The sequence below is a fragment of the Toxotes jaculatrix genome, chromosome 15 (assembly GCF_017976425.1).
Source record: "Toxotes jaculatrix isolate fToxJac2 chromosome 15, fToxJac2.pri, whole genome shotgun sequence".
NCBI classification, from domain to species: domain Eukaryota; kingdom Metazoa; phylum Chordata; class Actinopteri; family Toxotidae; genus Toxotes; species Toxotes jaculatrix.
Window position 1 is genome coordinate 1011171 of NC_054408.1, and position 18829 is coordinate 1029999.

Below are 18829 nucleotides of genomic sequence, written 5' to 3' on the forward strand. Positions count from 1 at the left end.
AGGGATTATCAGTCTGGGATATGTCAACAACACAGATTTTGATAGGTTATCACTTTTTGTATATTACAAAAGATGTAAAAAAAAAAATCATATTCTTCGTCCTGCGGCCCTGAAACAGCTACCATAAATAAACAGCTACCATAAATAAACAGCTACCATAAATAAACAGCTACCATAAATATAAAACATGACTGATTTTTTATTATTATTATTATTATTTATATCAAACAAGCAAATAAAAAAATTGATAAAAACAGCTCATCATCACACTCCTGATTCTGGAGTATGAGACTAAGTCTTAACACTCAGGAACATTTATTGATTGATCATCACTCCAGGTGGTCGTCAGCATCACTGTTCTGGGGTGACGGGTCCTCCAGCACAGTGTAGAAGGTGTCATCATCACAGTCGATGTGGACGTGGACCTCATCAGGGCTGACACCTTCAGGATCACTGTCATGCATACTGTGTAGAGTACAACATGGTCATCAGCGTGAAACAACTGTGTCCCAGCTGTGAAATCTGGAATTCTGAATTGTTGAAATTAAGAGTAAAATATTTTCCCATTATGAAGTTAGTTAGAAGTTAGATGCCTTCAGGTCTGCAGGTCCCCTCAGCTCACATACTGTCAAAGTGCCTTCATCATCCCTCCTTGAAGTAATCATTTGCATCAGATTTGAAAATGAACACAAGACTGAGAGCATCTAGAATTTCACCTTGTCATTTCCTGCCCTTGCTCCTCCATTTCCTCCAGTTCTTTCCTGGACACTTGGTGAACGAGTGCGACACCGATGCAGTCTCCCATCACGTTGAGGACAGTGTTGCAGCGGTCTCTGAAAGGCACCAGTAACATCAAACTATGAAGGCAGAGGACGCGCCCGCTGCTCCATGCTGATTCTTCTAAACATCTGTCCTCTTCTAACTAATTAACTTTTACTTCTGCGTTCCTTCACTGTATTTTTTCCTAGCTCACATTCAACGTTGTGTTGCCCTGCAGTATTTCTGAGGGTGCAACCACTCGCTCTGCGCTCAAGACTGAAAACTTACAGGAGCCATTCCACAACCACCAGGATGGAGGCTTCCTTGGCTGGTAAACCAATCGCTGCCAACACAAACAGAGTGGTCACTGCTCCTGTTGCTGGGATCCCTGCAGCTCCTATGCTGGACACAGCTGAGGTCACTCTGCAGGTCAAACACAGAGACTCCTCACAGACACTGACATGTTAACGTGTTGGCTGCTGTGATTTCCTAAACAACAGGAAGAGAAGAGTGACTCACGACAGGGTAATCAACTGGCTCAGGTCCAGTTTGATGTGGTTGAGCTGGGCGATGAAAACTGCTGCAACCACTTCATAAAGAGCAGTTCCATCCATGTTGATGTTGGTTCCGATGGGCAGCATGAAGCGAGTGATTCTTCTGTCAATGAGGAGTCTGTCCTCACAGCACTGGAAAGTTAGCGGCAGCGTGGCCGAGCTTGGAGACACAGGATTTCCTTTGTTAGTGAACTAACCATATGAAGAAATATTATTAAAATGTGGTCTTGAACACAGAGTTCTTACCTGGACGAGATGATCAGCGCTGTCAGTAGGGCAGGAGAAACCCCCCTGATGACAGCTAAGGGGCTTCGTCTCACACACAGGAAGTAAGCGAGTGGTAAAACGATAGCTCCATGAATAAAGAGCCTGAAACATATGACGAACACACAGACGTGAGCTGTTAGCAAACTTCAGCCTCTCGTCAGTGAAAGTTCAGCATCTGTTTGCTTACGTTTGCCCACATAAGTTCCTGGTTTGGTGACTTTTCAACTTTTCAACAAACAACTTTTCATTTGTTAGAAAATGTATTAACTAGTCTGACTTTAAAGGCCCACTCTGTGCTCGTTTCCTGCTCTGAAAGATCAGTAAATCTATGTGAGCAGGACTGAAGGGTCCGGTCCTGTGTTTTGGGTTTTGGTGGGTACGGTTTACAGGCAGTGTTTGGACTTTATAGGATGTGTTACCAGTATTATCTCCAAAGAAATAGCAGTTGACAGAGGATGTAAATACTTTGTGAGAGAACATACTGACCATAACCTCCACAAAGCACATTCTTTTGTCTTCATATAAGACATATGGCTGAGACAATAAATCAAAATTACACAATCAAAAAGCAAAATCTGCATCACGTGTCACTTTGAAAAGCAGAGATTCTGATAAATGTGGAATCAGAGTGTCGTGTAGGCAAAAGGTAAACATACCCAAGAAGAACCACGCCCATAAACTTTCCAAGTTTGAAGATGGTTTCCCAGTCATGCACCTCAACAACGTGGCTCGCGATCATAAACAGAACTCCAAATGGCAAGTAGCTGCAAAAGGAAATGATGTGACAGCAAAATAAAAGCCTCAACACTGAGCAGAAGAGACCCAGCCTTTGGATTACATTCAGAGAGAATCATGGAGGAGGATGTTTGACTTTACCACAGTATCAAGCTGACCACCCATTTGGTGGCCTCATTCAGGATGGCGAGGACCTCCACCAGGACTTTCCCTTTCTCCCCGATCTGGTTGAGGGCCAGGCCAAAAACAAACGACCAGACAATGAGGCCCAGCGTGTTGGGTCCGTCCACAAAATGGCCCACCAGTTGCACTTCTGTGGCATTCTGTTACAAGACCAAAAACCCATCAACAACAACAGTCTGAGAGAAACTTCATGTGTCAAGGATTATGAGTCCAAACAGAAACTTCACATCACATTCAAAGAGACAAGGGATAAATATACAGACGTCAGTCTGTATATGAGAAATATACCATTCCCAGGCTGGAGTTTGGCTCATCCACTTCTATTTCAAACTCCAGCCTCTCAGTCTTGTACTAGGATAAAAAAAAAAAAATCAGTGTACACATGATGGAAATCACATGGAGAGAGGAAATGTGCAGTTCATACTGTGTTGTGTGTGAAGGAAGAGCAGACCTGTTGGAAACAGGCCTGGATCAGGTTTTCTGGGACCATGTTCCTGCAAACAATAAACAAAAGTCACACTTTTAGACTTTAAACGTGTAAATGTTGGTCAAAGATGCAACAAATGGAACCTAATGAAGGAGGCGAGATGTTGGTCTAAGTTTGCAGGACCTGACATAAACTGCCTCAGAGAAACTCTAAAGGAACAGACGGGATTTTCCGTCGTCTTGTTGAAGACACTGACGGACCAACAAACCGTCTCGAACCAGAAATTCTAACTTGAATATGTAGAAAAAAAGCAGAAATTACATCAGAATTTCTTCTCACCTGACCAGATCCAACAAGGCATCGACGGCGGAAAAGGACTCTTCATCTTCTGTCTCACCTTTTTCCACAGCATAATCGACCCCAGGTTTGATGATGAGGACCAGTGCTAACCCTACACAACATAACAAAAGAGGCTAAACCTGCGAAGCTTCAGCTGTGGGGGAACTGAGCCTGAGCTATTCGCTGTCCTGACAGTAATGAGGGTATATTATTTTGGCCATATACAACAGTAAATGAAGAAAAACAGCTGACGAGAAGATGTAAGACTTTTGATCTTTGAGACTTTTTAATCTAATCTACCTGAGACCCTGCTCTCACCTGTGGTCACTGACAGAAGTGTGGTCAAGACGAAGTATGCTGCTGCACGCACAGCAATCCTCCTGGAGGTTTCCACACTTAGACCAGAAACGCCTATAAAAAAAAACACACGATCGAGAAAAACCAGAAGCTGTGATCTGCAGACCCTGTAAGGTCACGGAGACTCAGAGCTCCACCGTCACATCTCACAAGTTCAGAGGACTGTCTGCAGGTGAGTCAGGACTGGAGGACAGGTAAAATACTACTCACTACCTTCAAATAAAAAACTTGGATTTAGTAAATGAACAGGTGATTTCAAATTAGGTCTTATTTTAAAGAAATCCTATTTAAAACTTTATGAAGAAAAAAAAGCAAATTGTTCCACAGTTGGCTGGTTGACAAGCATTTTACACATTTCTGTACCTGTAACCTGCCAACCAATCAGGAACCACCACCTGGGCCACACAAACTAAACAGCACTGTCATATTTCCACTGTTCAAATGAGCAATATATAAAGTGTGTGTGAGCCGCAGACTCTACCAGCTGTCAAACATGTCCTCACATTCCGTCCAGGAGACGAGCTCAGCAAATGAATAAAGACTCTGAAGATGTTTGAAGAGGCAGGAAACACACTGACTGTGATTCTGAGACGTTAAAGCAGGTCTGTGTAGCCTTTGATAGACAGAGCAAATCCTTCCTCTATCAAACGACACCGGTGCTCAGTGAAGGAACACACTGTATTCAAGTTTCATAAGCTTAAACCAAATCAGTACTGTTCCCTTTGAATGCTGGGTTTAACAGAGAGAGAAACACACCTGCAGCTTACCTGTTACCACACTCGTCACAATGAGAGGAACTGTCACCACCTGAAGCAGCCGCATGAGAATTTCTCCTGGAAAACCGATGTAGAGTTGGTCCAGTTCAGACATGGGGACATAGATCTTGAGAATCAAGCCCAGCACAATACCTGTGAGAAATTCAGCACAGAAACTTTTCACAAAAATAACTTTCATCTTTTCATCCAACCAGAAAGAGAGAACATCTTAAGCATAGCCACATTATAGACCACTCCTGTCTTGAATTATTTCTCCTTATGTGCTCACAGTCTCACCTGCTTCACAGCCATTTCACTGCAGGGACACATCATCCACACACAGGTGACATGAGCTGACATGAGCAGTGTCCTGGGCCCTGATGGAGCCGGTCCACCGCTCAGTTCATGACTCTGACAGATCTTATTTGATTCAATCAGAAACATGGATGTATCTAAGAAAGCCTGTCTTCGTACAGCTGCTGCCAAAATAAAGTCGTGTCCTGTGTCATGGACTATGATAAAACATGATGGGGCTCAGTGTTTACTGCAAACCGGTCGACGCCATATTCAAATCACTCAGTACTCTGGTTGCCAAGGCAACATAAAGTGGCTAACGGTTCCTAAAAATGTCCTAAAGATAAAAATAAAATAAAAAAAAAAAAGATTAAAAAAAAAAAAGTAGTCTGAGTTGTTCCAGTTATTTCAGGTGTGAGGTCCGGGATAAACCACCTGTATCTGTGACTTCAGTGTGGATTTTTTCGGGCGGACTCTCATCGCTAATTCGTGTGATGGCTTTCAGTGTGTAGCTCTTCACATTAATTCTTTAAAGATGAATTAACTCCACGTAGTTTATCACAGAGATGCTTTGTTTGTCGTATTAACCGAGAATATAGAGTTTTATAACAGTGTCAATCTCCAAAAAGCTAAACAGCCCCAGGTGAGGAGACCATGACCCTGGCTCTGTGACTCACCCAGACCAACGGCTGACAGACTGGAAACCTGAAATATGTTCCTCAAGAAACAATCCCAGCATCTCCTCATCCAGCTGCGGCCAGCGGTGCCTGAGGTGTTGGCCTCCTCTGCAGTGTTACTCTCCATCTTCTCTACAAAACAACAGCAGCAACCGAAATACTCCACTTCTAACAGCAGCTTTGAATCACAGACCTGTCCGATCTCTTCGAATCTTTTTACTGTTTTGGTTCAAAATCGATTTTGAATAACGAGGCTACGTGACAAATATGATGAGAATCACGTGACCTGCGAAGGTAGACAGGTCCGATTCTCTGGTCCGATATATCCATCCATAGAAAATATCTGATCTACTGATGTAAACACGGGTTCTGCTCTGTCACATCTCATGGGACTGATGGTACTTTGGAACAATATAAATAAACACACCATGAGTGATGAATCTAATCAGGCTTTGACTGAAAACCACGGAGTGCCGGCTGAGGTTAATTCATACCAATGTGACAGTTTACTGTTCTGCAACTTTTATTTTGGAGTCACGCCGTATGCTTTTAATCTGAAAATGAGTTAGAATCAGAGGTGGATAAGTTTTATTCAAAAGTAAAAATTCAATTCGATTCAGTGTTTCCACTCTGTAAATCCCTCTTCTCTGTTATTTTGATCCGTTTTGATATTGCGCGCCACCGTACGACGCGTCCCCTGCGTGTAGTTCACGCAGACCTGTTTCCGGTGTGGGCGTGAAACCCGGAACTACGATACCCATGGTGCATTGCTTCTGAAGGTTCAAATCAGAATTTTAACGGCGAATGAACCAGGCGTGTGTAACAGGCGTGTTAGCGTTTCAACAGAGCTGAATATGTCGCTTATTTAATGTGTGCTGGTTTTGGGAGACTGTTGTGTAGCCACCGAACAGGTCAGTGTGGATTTTTTCGGGCGGACTCTTTAGTTTTTGCGATGATCTGGCCGGTTACTGTCAGTTAGCTCTGCTAGGCTAAGCTAACGCGTCGCTAACTCGTGTGATGGCTTTCAGTGTGTAGCTCTTCACATTACTTCTTTAACGATGAATTAACTCCACGCAGTTTATCACAGAGATGCTTTGTTTGTCGTATTAACCGAGAATATAGAGTTTTATAACAGTGTCGATCTCCAAAAAGCTAAACAGCCCCAGGTGAGGAGACCATGACCCTGGCTCCGAAGGAACTGTCTAACTTGCTGAGCATAATCTCGGAGGAGGCTTGCACCAACACCTTCGAAAGCCTCTCCACCCACTTCCATCATTACTTCGGGAAAGCGGAGCACTTCAGGGTGGGCTCGGTGCTGGTCATGCTCCTCCAGCAGCCGGACCTGCTGCCCAGCTCCCCGCAGCGGCTCACCGCCCTCTACCTGCTGTGGGAGATGTACCGCACCGAGCCGCTGGCCGCCAACCCGTTCGCCGCCGTGTTCGCTCACCTTCTGAACCCCGCACCTGCCGGGGAGGAGCAGGAGAAGGTGCTGTCCGGTACGTGTGTGTGTGTGTGTTCCCTTCAGGAGGGGCGGGTCTGTTGTCCAGCAAATGCAGTCTAATGAGCCACTGAAGTTCACTGAACGCAGCTTGAGATGACTTTAGCTTTGTGACATGGAGCATGATCCTGCTGGAAGTCACCTGGGTGGAGGACTGGAACAGAAACATTTAACCAGTGTCTGTTCCTCATGAAATACACAGAAGCTGCAACCCTCATTTCAAGCAATTACAACTCAGTACAGATGCAACACTGATTCTCCACCTGTGATAAAGAACAAATGCTGAACAGTTTGACAGTGTGTGTTCTCTGTCAGCACTCCACCTACACGTTTTCTGTCATGTGATCTCTCCAGGCTTCCTTCCTCCCATCACCCAGCCTGAGAAGTTCTTCCTGTCCCAGCTGATGTTAGCACCGCCCAGGGATCTCTTCAAGAAGACACCCAGACAGGTGTCCTGCATGGATGTTGGCAACATGCCCCAGTCTATAGACATCAGTGGGCTGCAGCTAGCCTTAGCAGGTGAATATACCACTGCCCTGCCCCTGCCCTTTTAATCATAAAATAAATTCAGCCAAGCAATCATTGCTTTCAATACAAAAGACAAAGAGTCTGAACTGATACACATCTTCTCCAAAACGTAATGAACTTTAAACCTTAAATAGTCAACTTCCAGCACCAGCCCTTTAGCAAAGAGGCTCGTGGTCTGTGAAACATTTAGTGCTTTCAGTTTTCAGAGCACACATCCTAATATGAAGGATTCCTTGCTTTCTTTCTTTAATCGTGTCTTTTTTGCTTGTCTGTCGTCCAGAGCGTCAATCAGAGCTGCCCACTCAGAGCAAGGCCAGCTTCCCCAGCATCCTGAACGACCCAGATCCAGATTCATCCAACTCAGGGTTCGACAGCTCAGTGGCCAATCAGATCATTGAGTCTCTGGTCACAGGGCCCCGACCTCCACTGGAGAGTGAGTGCTACTGATTCTAAACTTGTTTTACATTAGAAGAGGAAGGCATTACACAGAAATCAAACAAAGCTACAGGCTGTTTCCACTGGAGGAACCTATTCAGGTGACCAAGAACCTTTTGAGGAACTGAGGATCTAAACCTTTGAGATGGAGGAACCAGGGACTAAATTTAGTTCCCATAGAATAATTTGAGGCGCTAAAAAGGTCTATACTCTGGGTTTACAACTTTCTGATTGTTTGATTTGTGAACTCTCTGTGCTCTACACAGCAGCGTTCATTTTAACTCCACAGCACAAAAACACATTTGACAGGTAAAGTGGTTTGAGGTATCAGTGCTGAGATTAGTGAGTGACCTGTTCAGGTTACAGAACCAGAGAGAAATCACCAAACAGAACCTGCTCTAGATCTCAGAGTCCTCCTCCTCCTTCCATGTCAGGTACTCAGTCGAGAATGTTTGTATCTGTGCAGCACTTCTCAAAATCTGAAGAGGTAAATGTTTTTAGCATCCATCTGATCATAATTCACTGCTGTTCACATGATGCTGACTCTGTGAATAGGAGGACATGTTTTATAGCTTGTGCAGCTGTGGCCATGGTTACCAAAACGACCTGTAGGCTACAAAAACTGACCACTTGCTACCAAAATAAAACAAAATGAACTTGTAGTAATTCAACACATCATCTGTTGTCTTGAAGCATCAAAAAGTACATTAACCTACGATGTCCACATTTCTCCGTCCTCAGGTCACTTCCGCCCTGAGTTCATCCGGCCGCCGCCTCCCCTCCACGTGTGCGAGGACGAGCTGGCGTGGCTGAACCCCACCGAGCCGGATCACAGCATCCAGTGGGACCGCTCCATGTGTGTGAAGAACAGCACCGGCGTGGAAATAAAACGCATCATGTCCAAGGCCTTCAAGAGCCCACTGTCCGCCCAGCAGCAGTCACAGGTGAGTTGGTGTCGCACTGGTTCAGTCATTGTCACTTCTGCTGCTGCAGGAGCTGGAAGATAATCAGCTCACAATGAGGAAGTGTTGATTATAGAAAACAGAAAAATGAATTCATCCATCCATCAATTTTCTGCTGCTTATTCAGGTCCGGGTTTCATTAATTTCATTAAACAAATCTTTAGAAAATGTTACCATCTACATACTTATAAATAAGTGTAGGCCATTGTGTCCCCACTGGTTTTCAGTCCCACTTTCACTCTGTGGCACAAAGAACTAAGAAGGTCTTTAAAAAGCAGATTTGACTTGATGAACCTGCAGAAACCTTATTATTAATCTTCACAAAAAATGGAGGTGAGAAGATGATTAAAAGTCTAAATTATAAAAAAAAAATCACTAAAATTCAATTCAATTTTATTTATATAGCGCCTTCCACAATCAAAATTGTCTCAAAGCGCTTTACAGAGACCCAGGGCCTGACCCCAGAGCAAGCACTTAAGGCGACAGTGGCAAGAAAAAAACTCCACTTTAACAGGAAGAAACCTTGAGCAGAACCTGGCTCAGATGGGGGACCCTCCTGCCGATGGCCGGGCTGGGTGAAAGGAGGAAGATAGGACAGCTAAGAATGGAGGAGAGGGGGAGAAGGACATGCAGCATGTGACTAAATAAAATTTAAAAATAGAGCAATAATAAAATGAGAATAAAATGTAGTATCACTCTGCAGTGATTGTAGTATACTGTAGTTGTAATACATGGCATATACAGTAGGTGGTGCATAACATTAAATTATTCCAACTTCACTTGTCACACATTAATGCACAAACAGGACCATGAAATCAGCTGCACCGTCCGACAGCACTGAGCAGTGGGAGGGCTCTGTTCATCCACAGCAAACCGCTGATGTTCAACCATTAAGTCTGCTGTTATTTATTTATCCGTTATTCTCTGTCAGATTTATTCAGAGTCACAGTAAACAGTGTGTGTTGATGGTGATGAAGGAACACTTTGTGGAAACAGTGGAGCGCACACACGTTTTAATGTAGACTTTGTTCTTTAAACTCTTCTGTTAAAGGGAAAATGGTGGAAAAGAGTGTAAAGGTTGACGCTGGACGTTCCAACATGTTTATCCTCCTCAGTTTTCCTTGGTGTGGGATAGAGAGGGAGCTTTTCAGATGCAGCCCAGACGTCTCTCTCTTCTCATATCTCAGTCTTTCTTTTCTCCTCTGCAGCTGCTGGCCGAGCTGGAGAAGGACCCGAAGCTGGTTTATCACATCGGTCTGTCCCCGGCGAAGCTCCCTGACCTGGTGGAGAACAACCCGCTGGTGGCCATCGAGATGCTGCTGAAGCTGATGCCGAGCAGCCAGATCACCGAATATTTCTCTGTGCTGGTTAACATGGACATGTCGCTGCACTCCATGGAGGTGGTCAACAGGTGAGGGCGTGAACCATCGTGTTTTCAGCAAGTAGCTGAGGTAATAGTAGTAATTTACTTTTAATTTACTTTTATCATGAACCACAGGTGAAGAATTACACAAAATATGTTCAGTTAATCACTAGAATACACTAAGTCTGAATTTACCCAGTAAATAGCTGCCCTTTGATTTCCTGTCGATAGCGGTTTCGTCACTACAACTTGTTGATCGACTGTTTCGAAGTAACAATAAACAAAACACTTTAAAACTCCTGTTCCTCATCTTTCTCAGGTTGACCACAGCTGTTGACCTGCCTCCAGAGTTCATCCACCTCTACATCTCCAACTGTATCTCCACCTGTGAGCAAATCAAAGACAAATACATGCAGGTACAGTACAACGCTTTAATAATAACAGCTGGAGTTATGCAGGTAAAGGCTGAACATGCTGTCTACATGAGCCCTGCTCAGCTTTTGAAGCCTTTTATGAACAGTTGGAGACAAAAGTATTGGCACCCCTGTCAGTTTGACATGTTTTGCATAAAGCAAGGGTTTAATGCAATTTTTTATTGAAGCAAACTAAATGAACATTTCAAAACAATGATGTGATCAACAAATAACAAGAAATTATTTTGCAGTCTGACAGAAATTTGATAAAAATGTAATCGTTTGGTGACAAAAGTATTGGCACCTTTTATATTTTGTTAACTTTTCAAGACTGAATCATGAGGCAGATTCAGGGTTGTTAAGTGTTGACACACCTGTCGGTAGTTGTTAGATGGCTTTACCCAGAGAGGGGACAGCCAAGTTTTATTCAACTTGAACTTGCTCACTAGCCAAGCATCATGGTGATGTCTAAAGAAGTCAGTTTGCAAGTTAGAAAGTGCATTGTAACTGACCACCAGAAAGGGAACAGCTACAAGAAAATTGCAGAAAAGTTCCAAATGCCTAAGTCAACAGTGAGAGAAATGATCAAGAAGTTCAACCTGACTGCTACAGTTGAAAACAGGCCTAGATGTGGACGTCCAAGAAAGATTGAGAACAGAAGTGCTAGAAAAGTTGTGCGAGAGGTCAAAAAGAACCCTGGACTTACAGCCAAGGATATCAGGAAAAACTTGGAAACATCTGGAACATTTGTACACACAAGAACTGTACAGAGAACACTCAGCAGAAACGGGTACAGAGGATGTCGATCCATCAAAAAACCTTACCCGAGAGCTGTCCACAAGAAGACACGACTGGAGTATGCTAAAAGGTATTTAAGTGAATCTGACAGCTTCTTCTCAAAAGTACTGTGGTCAGACGAGTCAAAAATAGAGTTGTTCCGAACTAATGGCCCTCACTATGTTTGGACAGAGCCAGGACAAGCCTTGGACGAAAAGCATCTGGTGCCTACTATAAAGCACAATGGCGGATCTATCATTGTTTGGGGATGCTTCAGTAGTGCAGGCAGAGGGACTCTTCACATCATGAAGGAAAAGATGGATGCCACCATGTATCAAGAAATACTTTGTGATCAAATGCTCCCATCAGCAAGGCAGCTACTGGGTCGATGTTTCTACTTTCAGCATGACAATGATCCAAAGCACACAGCAAAATCAACAACAGAAGGAAGGGAAAGAAGATTTCTGTTCTACAGTGGCCATCCCAGTCCCCAGATCTCAACCCTATTGAGATGTTATGGGCAGATCTGAAAGTTGAAGTTGCTTCAAGAAAGCCTTCCAGTCTGACTGAACTGAAGACCATCTGCCAGCAAGAATGGGCCAAAATACCTGTGCAGAGGTGTCAGCAGTTGATATCAAGCTACAAGAACAGATTACAAGCAGTTGTAAAGGCCAAAGGCGGACATACAAAGTACTAACTGCTGTCAATACTTTTGTCACCAACCAATTACGTTTTTGTAAAATTTCTGTCAGACTGCAAAATAATTTCTTGTTATTTGTTGATCACATCATTGTTTTGAAATGTTCATTTAGTTTGCTTCAATAAAAAATTGCATTAAACCCTTGCTTTATGCAAAACACGTCAAACTGACAGGGGTGCCAATACTTTTGTCTCCAACTGTATTAGTGCATTCACTTTAGGAACGTTTGTGTACCTTATGCATGAGACCAAACCTAAAACTAAAACAGAATTGTGTTTAGGCTCAGTGTTCAGTCTGACAGAAGAGGGAACTGTGGGGTAGAAACGCAGCTGCAGTTTATCAGGTACATGTAGATAAAACCAGAGCAGCCTGATGTAGTGACGCACCGATCCACATTTTTTCACTTCCGATCTGATCCCGATACTATTCAGATACCAGAGCTCTGTTTGCTTTAATATTATTATTGTTAATTTTACATGATGCTGTAATAAATCTTCTTCACAGGTAAGTATGATATGTACGAATGTACAGTATGCATGTATGTCCCAAAAGGCAACTTCAGGTAAGTAAAAGAAAAACAGGAAATCCTGTTAACAGCCAATATTTATTAAATTCAACAGATACCCATAAAGGGTAACCTTCTCTTAGACTGCTCCTCTCCTAATAAAACTGAAATAAAAAGCGCTGCTTGATCTGATCAGCACAGATTCAGTATACTGTCTCTGTAGCAGAAACAAATAAAGTTTTTCAAATCTCAAATATCGCGAGGGGGCGGAAGCTCACTCACGGTTCATGTTCTTCCTGCTGTACCTGGAAGGGACATCAGTCTGTGAGTGATATGTTGTTGGTGTGTGAATTACCTGTATGACTCACCTGTTATAGTGTCCCGCTTTGGTTTATCGTTTGTTTAAAAGTTAAATATATAAAATAGCGCGACCGATGCTAATGCGCTAGCCCGTCAATGAGATTCTCCACATTATGTTAGCATCGAGCTAATCGCTACTTTCCGCTCCTCGGTACAGCGGCTTTGCAAACATTGCCCGTTGAAAACATTGCCCGTTGCAAACATTGCCCGTTGCAAACATTGCCCGTTGCTGTCCTGCTTCGTGATGTTTCTACTGCAGAATATTTCCAAACACCGGACATGTGCTGAAAACGGTGCTGCTCAGAACCCGATACCGGATCGAATCGGCCCCGTCGGTAGCCTAATCCCACCGTCCTGCTGTAAATCGTCCTTCAGGAAGGCCGTAACGTTCAGTTTGTGTTGGAACTGTTTGTGCTGCTGAATCACATCGTGCTGACACAGGTTTCCGACTTTTGTCCCTTCTTCCAGAATCGTCTGGTCCGTCTGGTCTGCGTCTTCCTCCAGTCTCTGATCCGGAACAAGATCATTAATGTTCAGGACCTCTTCATCGAGGTTCAGGCCTTCTGCATCGAGTTCAGCCGCATCCGTGAAGCCGCCGGCCTCTTCCGCCTCCTCAAGACCCTGGACACCGGGGAAAACCCCACAGAGGCCAAACCTGCCAAATAACGCTCCTCACAGTGACAGTGCACAGGCAGAGTTACAGGATAACACCACCCTCCCACATCCACCTGTAAACCAAGTTAAAGGGACCTGGTTTGGTTACCAGAAACGGGTGCAGGCGGCTCAACTGAGAATTAACACTGTAAATATGTAGTTATGTTTTCTTCAGACTTCAGAATCCTCTCCTCGCTCACTGCTCACCGCTGTCCACCTCTGAACTTTGTCACCACCTTTGCAGATGGACATAATTCATATTTTCATTTTTTACCAGCGCGCTCTCTTTGTTTTGGAAATGTTTGGAAACGAATGGAAAGTTTTCTCTAATTAAACAGATTTGTTAAATTGACAGGTTTCAGGTTGTGTTTCTGTGCTTGTGCATGAATTTGTTTTTCCATCAGGTCAGTGTAGTGTTTACAGCACAACAGATGCTGGAGGGGCTGAACACGCCTCAGACTGCTGTGGAGGAACTCATCAGCTGTGGTGAGTTACTGAAAACCTTTTTACAGTGTGATCTTTGCTTGAGGACACTTCAGCTGTTTAAGTTTCACGTTTGTGTGTATTTGCTTTCTCGCTGAGTTAGATGAGAAGATTGAGTCTGTTCTCGTCTCTGTTTCGTACGAAACTACAGCAAACAGCTGACTGTCTCATGCTGCGTTCACATCATGTCAGAGTTATTCAAATGGCCAGTTTCCCACTTGTAAATCGTGTTTGTGTGAACATCCAAACTGTGATTAGAGCTGTGAGAAAAGCTGCAGCAGAATATCTGACCTGCTAAAAAGAGCAGGTTAAGGTTAAAGGTAATTAAACGCTGAAATGTGAAAGCTACAGTGAGTCGTTTAACACGTGTGCAAGTCAGCAGCAGAACAGCCATCACTCCTGCACAGTTCCTACTCACAGTGTTATTTGAATTAAATGAATTCATTTGTTGAAATCATGAAAAGAGTGTGATGAACCTGAACATCGAGCTCTCTGCACAGCGCTGTTCCTGTAGAGACTCACTGAACCACTACCAGGACACTTTTATATCACGTAACAACACAGTGTTTCGTACAAACGTCTGTTTATTTGTTGCATATATTTGGCAGGAAGGTTGTGAGCAGGTCAGACTGCAGCTCTGCCTGAGACAGGTTACGCATCGAAGAGACAGGAAGATGAAGGGGAACGTTTCAGCTCTGCACAGAAATATTCACCTTTCATTCTTTTAAGAAAACAAAGTGTCACCAGAAAAAGTGAGGACGGCAGCAGAGAGTGCGACGCCTGCGTGTGCACTGCATCAGACTCTGAATCACGTACTTCATTATGAATTGGTTTGTTTTTGAATGTCAGATAAAACGACTAATGGCTACGGAAAGAAGTGATAGAAAACAGGCAACAAACTTTTACATTATAAAAGCCAGAAACTGACAAGATGAGAGGTCAGAGGTCAAAGCTGCAACTGAAAGCATCAATAAACATGACAGGTGTATGAGGCTTAAATCCACCATCAGTGGGTTAGAACTGGAAAAGCTGCTAAAATACATTAAAACAAATTAATTTTACTCTTCAATTTCTCTTTTAACACCTTAGTTCTCTTGTGTTTTAGACTCATATTTCATCATAGTATTTGCTATTTTCCCATTTTCTCTGTTCTAACGTGCTAATTTACGTGTGCAGTGTTTACAGGGCATCGTCAGGTCCAGGTTAAATGTGGCGCTGCAGTTTTATCTATCGATGTATTCAGCGATAGTCTCGACTCATCTGATAACGTTTTACTGTCACTGGAGAGCTGTAACAGACGGGTTTCTCAGAATCACTGAGTAAAACTTGAACAGGGTCTGTGCCAGAGTCGGCTGTGACGATGAGGTTTACTCCTCCAGAACATTTCTTTGAGGCAGAAATCTGAGTTCAACAGAAGCAGGGTTTTTCTTGCTGAGTGACAAAGCTGTGGAGTACGAGGCTCAGCCTGACCACATCGTAGCTCCTGGTTCATCTAGTTTTATCAATATTGATTATTTAGTTGGATTTATATTTCTGTTGTGACCAGAGCTCATTCTTTAGTTTCCAGCTGTTCTCTGGCTCTGCCTTCAGATTTTTTCTGCCTCCAACAAATGTTTGTAGAAATAAAACTCAAATTTTTCAGTGAGTCTGGTTTGAGCTTAAAACCGGGCAGATGTAACAGACAGTGGACGTCCCAGTATTCACCTTCCCTTTGCTGAAGACATCACCTTTGTTTTGACGTGCGCTGTAACTGTATTTACATTATCTGAACCTTTTTCATCCAAACCGTGTATATATCCAATATTTCAGGTTATTAGACTGTAACAGAGTGTGTGTTTTATTTTCTCTCTTAACTGTCACACCCCCCCCCCCCCCCCCAACACACCCACCCCCCCCCCCTTATCCTCAACCTGTGGCCGTCTGCAGATTCATGGTTCGTCCATCGGGTCACTGATGGCCGGTCGCTGAGGTCTTTATACTCTCTTCATGCCGCGAGCCATGAGGCAGGCGAACACCGTCATCACCATCTTGGGTTTGACCTCCACCAGGTCCTCGGGCAGAGCGTACACCCGGGCGCCGATCTTCCTCGCCATGGAGATGGCATACCTGGAAACACAAGGACAACTGTGAGGAGGTCTGAGACTTTCTGATCAGATGTTAGAAAGACATCTGCACCCTCCCCTGAACAGTGGCTGTCCCATCATTTTAGCAGCTGCAGCCTGGTTCTGGACTCTGCTGTCGAGCTCCGTGAAAACCTGGTGACAGGTGAGAAAAAAAAATCTGGACGTACTTTGCATTGTTGAGTTTCTCCTCTTCAGTCAGGTCTTCTGTCTTCAGCAGGTCGTATCGGATCGATCCGGGCTGGATGGCGTCAATCAGGTCCAGAACCGGCATGCTGCTGCTGATCGACCCGTCCTACACACACACACACACACACACACACACACACACTGGCTGAGTTGAGGCTTGATGGGTGCTATGACCAGTGCAGTGAGATGTTTTGGTTTGAATACAGTCTGAGGTCTGATGTAATGAGCAGTGGATTAGTATTGTACTGTATGTGACCTCTGACCTCTTTGGCCTGTTAACACGTTGGAGCTTTAAACCCCCGTCCTCAGTGTGAGTGTCCCGTACCTTGAAGCTGGAGATGGTGGGTTTCCCGGCCTGTGTGAGCGTGTCGTTGACCCAGGACACGATGGTGTCGTCGGTCACTTTCTGACCATCGCCCAGGTCCTCCAGGATGTTCAGGGTGTAGCTGAGGGAGCAGAGAGTAGCAGCATGAGAGGAGACTGTCCCTCAACCACAACATCTGGTCTCAAGGACAGAGAGAGGGTCCTTCATCTGTCCTGCTGAAGGGCCCCTTAGCAAACCTATCTATCTTTTTAATGCTTCTCTGGTGTTTTGTATCTACTGTATGAATTTCCAGAGTTTTTAAGTGGCCGACTCCACATACCTCACATCACATACTGCTTCTGTAAATTATGAGTATTCCTCCATAGGGAAATATTCCTAATTTACCGTCTGTCAGTTTGACCGTATCAGTCTGGATTCAGTGTTGAGTGTTGGACAGCAGAGATTCCCTTTAAGGGAACGATGAAGGTTGTAACTTGTGAATGAATTATTTCCAGACGGAGGGAGCAGCAGTGAAGCACCGTTACCGTCTCATGAGCTGCCAGAGCAGAGCGAGGGTGAGGGTTCGATTCCCTGCGTTCAGGTCCTGACCCGCGATGCCAACCAGAGAGAACTTGGCCTCCTTCTTTCCCAGCTCCACTGCGTAGTTACAGTTCTCCAGCTGGAACAAAGAAGCAGTACTGAGTAAGTACTGACGTCTTTTACTTCAGTAAACAGTCAAACTTCAGCTTAAAATGCTCCATTTAAAGGTCCTGCATTAAGAATTTGACTGAAGCAAAAACAAAGTATTAGTGGTAAAGTAGCTAAAGTCAGATTAATGTAGGGGAGGTAAAAAGTACTTTCCTCTGTAATTCAGTGGAGAGTGTAAAAATATAAAGCAGCATAAAATGAAAATACTCTTGTAAAGTAACTGAACATTGTATTTCAGTTACTTGAGTAAATGTAGTTTGTTAGATTGAGATTTTGGACTCCGGCTGCTTCGGATAAATCATGAGTTGTGTTGTTTCCCCTGCTCTCAGTCCTGATGCTAAAATCTGTGTCTGCATGTCCAACAGTTTGTTTCGGATCTTTTCCTCCGTCAGTATTTGCATGTTTCTTGGCGTGTGACCGTGTCGCACCTTCTTCATGTTGCTGCCCAGCTTTGGGTAGGGAGGCTTGTTGACTCTGTCCCAGTCCACAGGAACCTTGATCTTCTCATACAACTGGAAGATCACCATGGCGTCATCGATGTCTCTGGAACACACACACACACACACACACACACACACACACACACACACACACACACACACACACACACACACACACACACACACACACACACACATTTCTAATTGGACTGATCGTGTTTTTAAAGGCAGGAAGTGTGTAACTTCTGCCTCAGGTCACTGCCCTACATGGACCCACATGCTAATGATGAAGGCTAAACCATGATGAGTGTTTATGTGAGCGGAGGGATGAAGGACACACACATCACACACTCAGTCATGGTGAATGTTCTTACGCGTAGAGGTGGTTGACACGAGGGTTGACCCCCAGCGAGTTCATCCAGTTCCTGAAGGTCCGCTCCTCCCTGGTTTCACCTGGAGCAAACATCAGTGCACTGATTAAAAACGGCTCAGGAAACACTGAAGTTATTAAGACGTCTGCAGAAGACTGAAGGACAGAGGAGCAGGCTGAGACTTGGACTGGTTTCCAGGCGTCCTTCTCTGTGAACGTCCTCAAACTCACCTTCGATGGAGCTCCAGTCGATGTCCTGGTTCTCTGGTTTCTTCAGAGCTGGGTACTTGTTGAACAGATTAGCAACGAAAGCCAGGTTGAGTTTAGGATTTCCTCGAACAACATCTGGCGGCATGACGAACTGTCTGCACCCGAGCCGGTCGGCCTGCTCCAGCATGCACTCTGCTCGCTTCAGGTCTTCTTTCTCCTGCAGAGAGACGACGAAGACCACGTCAAAATACAGAGGAACCTGATGTCACTGTCAATCTCAGGGTCAGTGACGTCTCCGCCTCCAGGGGAGAGTTCTGCTTGGATGCAAACAGCTTTTATTAACTTGTTTTTGATTAGAAATGATCCGGTTTCCAGATAAATTGTCCCTGATCTGTCCACATGATTTCAGTGTCTTACCCTGAGTCCTGACATGTCGATGGCAATGGGGGGGATTCCCTCCTCA

At 44.3% G+C, this 18829-nt stretch overlaps 2 protein-coding genes and 1 pseudogene across 3 annotated transcripts in view; 1 reads left to right on the top strand and 2 right to left on the bottom strand.

The window, feature by feature from the left end:
• Positions 1 to 329: 329 nt before the first annotated feature.
• On the bottom strand, positions 330 to 6108 carry LOC121194479 (annotated as a pseudogene).
• An 11-nt stretch (positions 6109 to 6119) lies between these two features.
• cnot11 (CCR4-NOT transcription complex, subunit 11) lies at positions 6120 to 13894 on the top strand. 2 transcript variants are annotated; one of them, XM_041056754.1, is made up of 8 exons: positions 6120 to 6258; positions 6500 to 6843; positions 7200 to 7364; positions 7654 to 7806; positions 8550 to 8752; positions 9979 to 10181; positions 10453 to 10549; positions 13357 to 13894. In XM_041056754.1, exons 2-8 carry the CDS (start codon positions 6525 to 6527, stop codon positions 13552 to 13554), a joined length of 1338 nt encoding a protein of 445 aa, XP_040912688.1. In that variant the 5' UTR covers positions 6120 to 6258; positions 6500 to 6524; the 3' UTR covers positions 13555 to 13894. The 2 variants fall into 2 exon arrangements, with proteins under 2 accessions (XP_040912688.1, XP_040912687.1); XM_041056753.1 differs by having other exon boundaries at positions 6120 to 6843.
• A 697-nt stretch (positions 13895 to 14591) lies between these two features.
• Positions 14592 to 18829, bottom strand: part of lcp1 (lymphocyte cytosolic protein 1 (L-plastin)) — a 14196-nt gene continuing 9958 nt past the window's right edge. The window contains exons 9-16 of the mRNA XM_041056741.1: positions 18784 to 18829; positions 18388 to 18583; positions 18161 to 18239; positions 17775 to 17889; positions 17184 to 17317; positions 16660 to 16780; positions 16316 to 16440; positions 14592 to 16131 (exon numbers count right to left, since the gene is read on the bottom strand). The exon at positions 18784 to 18829 is cut by the window's right edge and continues 50 nt beyond it. Coding sequence (XP_040912675.1) covers positions 15999 to 16131; positions 16316 to 16440; positions 16660 to 16780; positions 17184 to 17317; positions 17775 to 17889; positions 18161 to 18239; positions 18388 to 18583; positions 18784 to 18829 — 949 coding nt within the window. The 3' untranslated portion in view covers positions 14592 to 15998. The remainder of the gene's footprint in view (positions 16132 to 16315; positions 16441 to 16659; positions 16781 to 17183; positions 17318 to 17774; positions 17890 to 18160; positions 18240 to 18387; positions 18584 to 18783) is intronic.